General features: G+C 37.4%; 1 protein-coding gene across 1 annotated transcript; it reads right to left on the reverse strand.

Moving 5' to 3' along the window:
* Positions 1–2,470: 2,470 nt before the first annotated feature.
* LOC116254902 (trans-cinnamate 4-monooxygenase-like) lies at positions 2,471–5,977 on the reverse strand. The gene is made up of 3 exons (XM_031630543.2): positions 5,108–5,977; positions 3,917–4,059; positions 2,471–3,213 (listed from the first exon to the last, which is right to left on the reverse strand). The coding sequence occupies exons 1-3, from the start codon at positions 5,890–5,892 to the stop codon at positions 2,615–2,617; spliced, it is 1,527 nt and encodes a 508-aa protein (XP_031486403.1). The 5' UTR covers positions 5,893–5,977; the 3' UTR covers positions 2,471–2,614.
* Between the last annotated feature and the right edge of the window lie 3,962 nt (positions 5,978–9,939).

Here is a 9,939-nt window from a genome sequence, read left to right on the forward strand (position 1 = left end):
TTTTTTTTTTTTTTTGGAGCCAGTACAAGTGTCAAATAACCATCATAAGCTTGCTCTCCGTTACCGATCAAGTATCCAAGTGAAATTGAAGGAAAATAATTCAAAAAAATATAAGTTGTTTAATGGTAGCAAAGCATGCATAACATTGCAATATTGTCAAAAAATAGTTCTAAGTTCTTTTAAGCAATGTTTGTTAGAATCGGTCTCAATTGTATGGATTCGGTAGCGAAAGGATTTGAGCAGGTGTCCCATTTAAGGTAAAAAAATAATTCACACAGGTTTGCTTATTGTAGGCGCACTAATGATCAACCTTTAGATGAATGAACATAAGCGGACCTTTATAATCCACCTTTCAGGATTTCTCGAATCCCAACAGCGGTTAGGGCCAGAGAAATTTTTTTTGGCAGGTAACAAATTAAACCTTGATTTTGTTCAATGAAATCATTTTATGTGATAAACAGTTTTATAATTTAACATCATAACTGCAAGTATGAAGAATAAAGCTCAATGTCACTATCCAACACAAACCTCATATCAATATGAGTTTGATTAAAATTCAGATCGACATTCCTAATTGGTTCCTCTCTTGGCTCTCGCCCAAGAACGCTAAATGATGTTGGTATTTAATCAATTGCAAATTGGCGAAAATAATTACTATATACAAGTTGTTTTAAATCCCTTTTAACACATATTTAAGATTTCTGGTTTTTGTCTTTTTATTCAACTGGTCTGGAATTTTCCAATTATTATTATTATTATTCTTATTATTATAATATACGAACTATTTTGATTTCAGTAATGGATTTTAATGTTAACGGTCTTTAATTAGTTTAGTGGATTTTTTTTTTTTTTGTCTAAGGTGTTAACTTTTTCACATTTTGCATTTACATATGTGGTTGTTTTTGGACAAAATACCCGAGAGGACCAGTTAGAGGGCCAAACAACATTATCACTATCAACATAGAAAGGGATGTGTCAACGAACTCATTTTTTAATAACAATATATATTTTATTATTAAAAAACATTTTATATTCACAAATTTTTATTTTGTATTTAAAATATATTTTTTAATTTTAATATCAAGCTGGGCCCAAGTTCAGGTTTCGAACGTCAAGCTGCTCCGAGCCTAACTCTTATCGGGTTTGGCCGATGCCCATGTGTATGCTAGATTACTAACCACAAGTTTGTACCCTACTAAAATGCAACTAAATTAATTAAATTATTGTTTGGCAATAAAAATAATAACAAATTGTTTAAAATATTAAAGTCAATCTACCTAAATCTTTGAGCCAGATTTATAAAATTGTTTGTTATTCCTTGACAAACGGTCACATCGCTCTCTTTTCCCAAGCGAAATTTGCTCAAATTAAATTTAGTGCCAAGGGCGCAAAGGGGATTGAGTCCATGGGCACCTTGGATCTATTACCACATATTCAACCCAATGCTAGGGGATAAAAGACAAAAGTGCCCTCAATCTACGAAAAGAAAAATCAAAGGAGACCCCTATAAGGACATTATTGAAAAAAAAAATTGAAAATTTACCTTTTTTGACAGAGATCAAAATACCTTTAAATAAATACTAAGTACCTTCAAACAAGAGAAAAACACACCCTCGCGTGTTAACTTTAATCCTTTCATTCATTCTCTTAACATAGTTATGGTTAACGTGACTATGAGAATTTAACAGTTGGGCAAAAAGCCGAAAAAAATGTTTATCTTTTAAGACCCAAGTTGAAAGTGGATTTTTTTTTTTGATGTTAGACTAGTGGAGCCAACTCAAGTTCGACTCGAACTCACTCGATTAAACTTGACTCGAGCTCGACTCATATCAAGTTGTGATTAACTAATAACTTGAGTTCGTCAACGAGTGAGTTCCTTGACTCAGAGTAAACTCGATTAGGCTTTTTTAACACTAATACTTATTTTTGTAGTTTCAAAAACTTAAAATGGCATAAATGAAAATATGAAATATTTTAAACATAAAATATATTACCGAACACAAGTTTAAATGAGTTGAGCTCGAGCTCACCTCATAAAGCTTGTGTCAAGCTCAAGCCGAGCTGTATGTGACTTGAGTCGAGCTTGAGCTAGACTCGCTCATTGTACATCCCCACCGAAAACAATCTTTTTACACTTCTATATACATAAACCAATGTTGTAATTATCATTATAAATCTGTCAATTCTAATAAAATCAGTTAAATGGCTTGTTATTTTTTTCTTTATAGTCTTCTTTGTTGATTCAAGAATTTGCAATTTTCTCAAGGACTGTTTGGGATTAAAAACAAAATTGAGATGTTTCATGAATTGCTTTAAAACCTTTAAAACAAAGAGAGGAGATTTTTGTGTAATATTTGAACAAAGTGTCTTATGAATCTACCCCAATTTTGAGATAAATTCATCAAATACTGTGGTATCAGTCCTAATATCAAACAGCCTTTTGGAGTCTCATCTTTGAAACACAACCAAAAGAAAAAAGGCATATCAATTTCATCTTTAGAGCATCATCCCTTTTATTTTCCCCCTTACATTCTCCAAATCCTCAAGAAAATAAGCATTTTAAACTTTCAAATAAGAACACAAGAGGAAGAGAGAAAGAAAAAGAATGGAAGATCTAGAAAACCCTAGGCCTCAATACAACAGTAGAATGCTTCAATATGTGCAAGCTAAACTGGCCTCCCTTCTCACTCACATCTACCTTGCTCTGCCCAGGCGGCGGCAGCAGCTCGAAGTTCTGGACCAGCCTGCCGATCGTGATGCCGAGTATAGGCAACGCCAGTATGATGCCGGGGCAGCTCCGTCGGCCGACGCCGAAGGGCAGGTACCGGAAGTCATTGCCGTTCGCTTCAACCTTCGCTTCCTCCTCCAAGAACCGCTCTGGCCGGAACTCCTCCGGCTTCTTCCAATGGTCCGAGTTGTTTGCGAGGAACCACGCATTGACCAGGATCTTGCTCTCCGCCGGAATGTCGTAGCCGTTGAGCTTGGCGTCATGGAGGTTCATGTGAGGAACAAGCAAGGGGATAGCCATGCGGAGCCGGAGGGTTTCCTTGATCACTGCTTGAAGGTATGGCAGCTTGGCCATGTCTGGCTCGGTAATTTGGACACCCGGACCTAGCACTGTGTCCAGCTCGTGCCGGAGCTTTCTTTGGATCTCGGGATGGTTCACCAGCTCGGCGATCCCCCACTCTATTGACCACAACGTCGTCTCAATCGCTGAAAATTTCAACAAATGATTGGTCAATTTAATGCTGAAAAATGTGAAGTTATGCCCCTCTTGATGGCTATGTTTTTTATGTCCAGATAAAACACAATAGCGTGTTGCATTTTGACCTAATATTTCTTGAATTCGAATAAAATCTGAAAGAGTGATAGTTTATTAAGTGACAAGGTGGTCTGACTCCATGTTTGAATCTTGAAGTTGCGACTAATGCTTTGTGAGCCTAATGGATAGGCACAGGAAGGGGGGCCAATAGTCTTTCTTAAAAGGCGGTGGAACCTTTATTAAAAAAAAAATGAAAAACTTTTTCCTGAGTTAAAAAAAAAAAAAAAGAAGAATGGTTGTGTGTCTTGACATTAACATGTTTAGATGCTTGAAATGACAAAAATACCCTTGAAACCTCAAGCCAATGGCGGTGGCATGTGTCTCTTCATAGAAGGGACAGGACAGGCGCCTTTGATATTTGAACTAGTGCGAGCTACTTTACTATATCTGCTTTTGAGAGAAATCTATATATTCAGATTTGAATTCATATTCAAATTCGAATGAAGAAATCTGCAGTCTGATGTGAATCTGACTTTGAAATCGAATCCACAACCACATTATAAATATTCAGTATAAGATATAATTTTAAAATTATATCTGATCTAAATAGGAATCCGGTTAATATTTACTGGAAAAGGATCCAAAGTAATGTACCCGCAACGTTGATATTCTCGACTATGTACAAGACGTTGTCTTCGTTGATCTCTCCCTTGTTCTGGGCGTCGAGGATGTGATCGATGGCACATTTAAGTTCTCCCGATGAGCTTTGGGAAGAGCCCATCGTGCTGGCGAGCTTCCTGCAGTCCAAAGTTTTCATTCAACACCAATTAGTATTACTTACTTACTTAAGAAAGATCTCAACCCGTGAAAAATTTTACAAATCATCTTTGTTTGTTAGCGATAATTTTTTATTTTTTAACCAAACTAAGTCGTTAATGGAGATTACTTTTTAATATAACTATTAAGGTTGTAAAAATTTATTATTTTACCTTTTAAAAGGTAATTCTAAGAAGTACGCTTAATTTTACTAATACAATTAGGTTTTTCTTGAAATGCTTTGTAGCATTAATACCAAAAATATCACAAATATAAGTTATTTACTAATAATAATATTTAGTATAGTTTGGAAGCTAAGACAAACTAACAAACTTACAAGGTGTCTTATTAAGAACTATCATATTAACCTTAAATTGAATCTACTAACAACTTACAATTAACGCGCAAATGATTATTTTTATTTATAATACAAAACTTATGTCTCTCTTAAAATATGACCTAGCATGTAGTAGATTGACAACCGCTTTCCATTTCCAAATGTTATTTTTCGGCTTCCCATATCCAGAAAAAGGTACTACTTTGCCCATAACTCTAAAACTGGGTCGGACACTGGAATCTTCTCAACTTCTTCAGACGACTACCAACCAAACTGGGGCAAGATAAGATAACAACATTTATTTTTTTCTTCTTGAAATAGGAACCACATGGAAAACGACAAACTTTCAGGTTTCCCTATAACTGACTCTAATTTCGAGGAAATTATTTTTACTATTATCGAAGCCATACATTTTTTTAATTTCACACAGAAAACCCTGAAGCACTTTCTCCCATTCATTCAGAAATTAACGACTTAAAAGTTTTAAAAAGTCTTTTTAAAAGTTATAAATTAATCACTCTCTCCCACTTATCCGGAATTAACGACTTAAAATTTTAAAAAGCGTTTTTTAAAGTTGTAAATTAACCACTTTTTCTCGTGCACCATATCAACAACAGGAAGAGGCCGTCAGAAAGAAACAGACGGCTGAAAACGAGAAGGAAAAATCTGGAGGGATAGAGGAAGAAGCTTACTTCCTTTCCTCGACGAAGAAGTCCTTGAAGAGCTTGAGCCTCGTCTCCTTGATCTCCTTACACAACCTGAGGTAACCCCGGAGGAACGGCCGGAGCACCGGAATGAAGTCGCCGTAGTTGTACTCGAAGCTCTGCGCCAGCCTGCTCCTCTCCCCGTTCAGCGCCTTAAGCCGCACGAACAGCGGGTCGTCCTCCGACTCGAACCGCCGGTCGAACATGATCCTGTACATGTTGTTGTACATCATCAGCTGCAGCCGGCGGCGGAGCACCACCCCCTCCGTCGCCGCCTTGGGGTTGGACCTCATGTCCTCCACCACCCGCGCCGCCTCGTCCTCCCACCCTCCCCTGTACTGCTGCACCACCTTGTTGGTGAAGAAGGGCACCGTCATGATCCGCCGCATCTTGCGCCAGTGCTCTCCGTAGACGGTGAACACCATGTCCTGCCCCTTCCCCGTGAAGATGTCGAAGACGACGTTGCGGGTGCGGGAGCCGAACTCGACGCCCTGGGTGTGGAGTACCTCCTTGGCGAGCTCCGGCGAGGAGACGACGACCAGGTTGCGCTGGCCCATGCGGAGGAGGAAGATGTCTCCGAAGCGGCGGGCCAGCTGAGTCAGGTTCCGGTGGTTGAGGTCGTCCCCGACCTGCAGCCAGTTCCCGAAGATGGGCACCGGAATGGGGCCCGGTGGCAGCCGGAACCGCTTCCCCCGCAGCCTCGACACCACCACCGCCACCACCGCCGCCACGAACAGCCCCAGCAGCGCCTTCTCCACCACCGCCAGATCCATATTCCTCCTCCTCAGTTTTCACCAGTACCCTCTCTCTCTCTCTCTCTCTCTCTCTACTGAGTTGGGGGGTTGGGAGTTGCAGAAAAATGGGACGGATGAGGAGAGGATATATAGGCGAGAATGGTGTGGCAGATCAACAGCGTTAGTTGACGGTAACGGCCGATGAGTTCCGGGGAACGTGCTGTGGGGACGGTAACTTGACGGCAACCCGTATTGTTGGGGGAGGGCTCGTGCCGCCGACCTCCGCTTTCGACGCTTTTTAAAGTATGCGTTTAAGATTTTTAAATTACACTTCAATTTTGTTCGGAGAGTTGTTGTTACCGGCAATGGATCGGTTTACATTGAACCGTATCGGAATTTTAATTGAACAAACCATTTTCGCATAAAATTTTTCTTTTCCAAAACCATCGGCAATGTATCTGTTTCCATGTGATTTGTATCGGGTTTTTATTTAAAAAAACATATTTTTTCAGCAATTTCTTTTTTAAAAATTGAATAAAACCAGTGGCAATCTGTTATATAGGCTTGGCCAGTGTGCGAAACAGGCCCAAAAGACTGGAAAAGCGAAGATAGGGCCTTCTGGCGCCGAGGCTCCACTTCAAATTTGCGGAAAAAAGGAATCTACATACAATTATATATAAATTTTAAAATTTTATATTTTGGCCCTAATCAACATTTTGAAATAATAGTTTTGCCCACTCCTATGGACATACACCGTTGAAGGGAACTGCAGTAAGATCATTTTCAAAGCCTGAAGATGAAACATTTGTGTGAGTACATTTTTCCTCCAAGCAAGTTTTAATGGAGAAGCAAGAGAGAGACCAGACCCTTTATTGTGAACAAGAGAATAGGAAAGATTTTAATTTATGGTGAAAAAATGTCCTAAAGTCATTCGCACAAAACATAGTTTTTATGCTGTTTGGTCACCCAACCCAAACACACGAGCCATATATTTTAAAAACTATTTCAAAGCAAAGCTGCTGCTCCAAAACTTTTCACAAAAACATGGTTTACTGATGGTACCTTTTAAAGGTCGTTTAAAACTGTCTTAAAGATTATTAGGACAAAACACAGTGAATCTACCAAAAATTTTAGGGCAAAATCATTGAATAGTTAGTAGGCACCAAACAGCTCCTTAAGCTCACACTAAACTTCTATCGAATTCTGAACCAACCGGAAGCGCCATCTCAAATATTCATCTCAACTCGTAAGCCTCAAGCTAATTGACAAACCTTAAGTTCAATTATGATATAAATCGATTTTTTGAGTTTCCGCCGACCTGCCTGCCAAATGGACCCTTTCTGCTTTCTCTCTTCACATGCCTCGCGCACAAGTCAGGTCAACGGACGAAAGTCCTTAACGGCGTGGAGCGGACGGCCGTCATCTTTAACGCCGTCGATCGGTCGGTAGTTAGAGGCGGAGACAGACAGACTTCACCGCCCCATCACGCGCCGCGCTGCCCTTTTGCCCACCTAACTCCATCCGCACCTTCTCTTTTCCCATGACCAAAATGACTTTTCTTTTCTCTCTTTCTATCTAAAAAAAAAAGCAAGTTTTATTTAATTATAGTTTTGTGGAGAATGAAAAAACTGACTAATAAACAAAAAATAAATAAATAAAATTAAAAAAAGTGTACCTACTCCCATGGCGACGTGGTCCAAAATTGTTCACGATTTCGAGGGACAGACCTTCTGCCATCTAAACGAAAAAGACGGGCCTTGAATTCATAGGCACTCGAATTATTCATGGTACCATGAGTTTGAGTTTCTTGAACCTTTCTCTAGATGCGAATTAAAGCTTTTGAAAATCTCACAAGAGCTAATGTCGTCAAGGCATGGAAAAATGGCGCTACCAACGTCATTGGTGTCTCTCAAAATGCCCACCGACACTGGAGGCTTATAAGTGGCCGGTTTATATTTTGATATTCTATAGCATATATATATATATATATAAAGTACCTTGCCTGTGGCCCCCCGCTCGCATATAAAAGAATGGTTGAGTAGCATTCACCCTTTGTTGGATTGGGGCACGCGCATGATACCCACCGAACCAAACCTGAGTGTTGAATGAGCCACACCTCACCTGCCTCATTTTTTTCCACCGCAACTATGATAACCCAAGATTATTATTAACCTATAAAAAATATTATTATATTCCACATTCAAAATATTATTAACCTATAAAAAATATTATTATATTCCTTGCCTTGGAATGTGTAGATCAGATTTATAAGATTTTAAAATCAACACGTCAACTTGTTCATATTTTCAATATCTCTTTAAATGCTCACATGGATAAGTAAAAGCTCTGGGGAAACCATTTAGCAGTGATAGGTTGTGATTGAGTCCAAATGGTGCTGATGATCTCTTTTGAGAGGCTTTTTTTTTTTTTTTTAATTATTATAGACAGATGCATGCTTTGTTGCATTTGATTACCACCGTTTTCAATTTCCAGTTTGATATTAGACTTAGGCATCGGGCTGGCTGGGTAGGCCTGGCTATTAGGTTTAGGCATTGGGCTGGCTCGGCTGTCCTAGCTTGTTTAAAATAAGAAAAAAATATATTTTAATATATAAACATTTTTTATAATAAAATATATATTATTAATAAAATAAACAAAAATAATATTAAAAATTACTGGATCAAATCGGGCCCTGTCGGGACGGCCCAATACATTATCGAGCCACATACCAAATACCCGACAGACACTCGGCCCAATTTCCACCCCTATTTGATACAACTATGGGTTTCAGCTATACCATAGCTATAAAAAATCTGTCAAAAATCAAGCACAACCTACAACCTAAGTAGGATATATGTGGATACTTCAACGGGAAAAAACTTGTAAACTATTCACGTTTTCATGCATCTTTACCTAATGTATACCAGGAGCTAGACTTTTATTTTTTTTGGGCAAAACATTTGACAACAATCTATCAATTAAATAAAAATTATAAGTGCATTAAATTATTGTTCAAAACCGTTCATCATTAACCACATTCAAATAGTCAGTTAATTTTGAGCAAACTAGGTCAACTACACAAGAGGTATATATTATTATTATTATTATACTGTTTTATTATAGTTATCCTTTTTTTTTGGGTACATTATTAGGGATGTCAATAGATTTGATTCAGGCAGAATATCTGATCGGACTAATTTAGAAAATCAGACATTAGAAAAAAATTTAATGTTTGATTATGAAATCGGATCAGATGCAGATTCATATTTAATTTTGAATCAACATTTGATCAGATTTGGGTTTAATTTCAAGTAATATCTTATATCCAATATTACTGATATATTTTCTGATGCAATCCTGCTAGGAGATAGGGGTCCCATCCCTTTGATCAATATCCATGTATTCTAAAAATCAGTTCTTGACATATCATAATCCATCCCGATTCAGTTGTGTATCTAAAAGTCTGATTTAGAAATGAAAATAAAAGTCCGGATTTTGGTGTGATATGGACTTTTATTCATTGGTATTTAAATCCAAATATGTAAGCATGCATTTGAAAAATTGGATATGGTAAGAGGTATATCCTATTTTATTATGGTTTGGTCTGCTGACATCCCTATTTTTTATAGTAAAACAGTTTAAATAGGTTATATTTAAGCATTTACATGGATCAAATAAAGTCATTAATTTTTAATATGTTTAGTCAGCTCTGGCGAAGAAATCAAAGTCTGATGTCCAACAAGACTCTCATGAAAATCCAACCTAGTTGGGGTGTGTTTGATAGCCCACTGATCCAACATGTCTTTTACCCACAAGGTAAATGAACACTAGATTTTATCACTTTGTTATATATATATATATATATATATATATATATATATATATATATATATATATATATATATATATATATATATATATATATATATATATATATATATATATATATATATATATATATATAACAAACGTGATGTGTCTGACCATAAATCTAGGAATCAGGATCCTCAAATCACTTTCCATCTTAAATCCGAGACTATCAAACACTTTATCTGATCTCAAATCCAAATTAGGTTTTTTTTAAAA

Source organism: Nymphaea colorata, chromosome 5, assembly GCF_008831285.2.
Source record: "Nymphaea colorata isolate Beijing-Zhang1983 chromosome 5, ASM883128v2, whole genome shotgun sequence".
In the NCBI taxonomy this organism is placed as follows: Eukaryota; Viridiplantae; Streptophyta; class Magnoliopsida; order Nymphaeales; family Nymphaeaceae; genus Nymphaea; species Nymphaea colorata.

What these genes read in the sequence shown, in the direction of transcription:
- LOC116254902 (XM_031630543.2), bottom strand. Translation starts at nt 5,892, where the DNA reads ATGGATCTGGCGGTGGTGGAGAAGGCGCTGCTGGGGCTGTTCGTGGCG. An exon ending in TTCTTCGTCGAGGAAAGGAA is followed by an intron (nt 4,060 to 5,107) that starts GTAAGCTTCTTC and finishes TTTGGACTGCAG; the next exon opens with GAAGCTCGCCAGCACGATGG. An exon ending in CGAGAATATCAACGTTGCGG is followed by an intron (nt 3,214 to 3,916) that starts GTACATTACTTT and finishes TGAAATTTTCAG; the next exon opens with CGATTGAGACGACGTTGTGG.